The sequence below is a fragment of the Loa loa genome (assembly GCF_000183805.2).
Source record: "Loa loa unplaced genomic scaffold supercont3.1220, whole genome shotgun sequence".
Lineage (NCBI taxonomy): Eukaryota > Metazoa > Nematoda > Chromadorea > Rhabditida > Onchocercidae > Loa > Loa loa.
In genome coordinates, this window is record NW_018109400.1 from 1,401 (window position 1) to 2,439 (window position 1,039).

Sequence of the window (1,039 nt, forward strand, 5' to 3'; positions counted from 1 at the left end):
TTGAACCTTTGGCCTTTTAATTCAATTTCTTTTGATATAAAAAGGCTTCTATTCAAACATTCCTACATTTTAAAAAATTTGTATTTTACTTTGTTCTTCGTCATGTCGATAACACAAATCATTGGGTTCAGTCTTCTGGTTTGCACCACTTTGGCCTGTAATGAAACTTTCTCCCTACTTGACCTCGATACAAATGTTGTCACTACATATGTTCGTTATCCTGGCTACGAACAAAATGTCATTCTGAACAATTATTATCACCCTACTACTCTTCTCCCAAACAACGTTTATAACCCAAGTGAATTATTTAAATCAAGTGATAGCAATGAAAACATTGGCTATGACTTCGTTCAAAAATACATTGACAACTTCAATTTGTCACACTTTAATCCGGACCCCAGTGAATATAATATTGATAGAAAAGAAGGTAACATTAAAACTGAATTTTTTGCTTCCAATATATAATTAATTGATTATTAATTGATTGTGAATTGATTATAGTAATTTAAATGAAATGCGATGTGATATGTTTATTTTATGGCATTGATATTTTATGATCAGTTTTCAAATTACATTAATTAATTAGCAAATACTGGTGGTATAAGAGGAGTTTTTCAGAAGAGCAAAGTCATAAACGTCCTCATGACGGATGTGATGCGAGCTTTGACAATCGCGATGAATATAGAAAACGCAAGAAAACGCCCGACCAACCATTTATTTGCAAACGCAAACGACCCGATTGTGGGCCAACGTCATCGTTTCCTTCTCGCAATGAAACACGCCAACCTAAATTTCAATGCGAAAACTGCAAGGAATTTTTCTGCCGCAAGGACTACTTGAAAATACACATGAAGCGATGCTTAATAACTTCTCGTTAGTTTCACAAATCTAGCAAAATTTCAAGCATGTTTCTATCTCGAATAGTAGAATGCACATGAAAATGTGATGCGAAACATGTAAGACCATGGAACACTGCAAAATTCAATAAATATTGCAATGCAGAAAATGAAGCCAAGCTGCGGCAAAGTGTCCATTCTTT

The 1,039-nt window shown here is 34.1% G+C and overlaps 1 protein-coding gene across 1 annotated transcript; it reads left to right on the plus strand.

Moving 5' to 3' along the window:
* Nucleotides 1–618: 618 nt before the first annotated feature.
* Nucleotides 619–878, plus strand: LOAG_19068 (zinc finger protein; the record flags this gene model as incomplete). Its single annotated transcript, XM_020451724.1, has 1 exon — nucleotides 619–878. A coding segment is annotated over one exon (260 nt), but the record flags the coding sequence as incomplete, so codon positions are not given.
* Nucleotides 879–1,039: the final 161 nt, after the last annotated feature.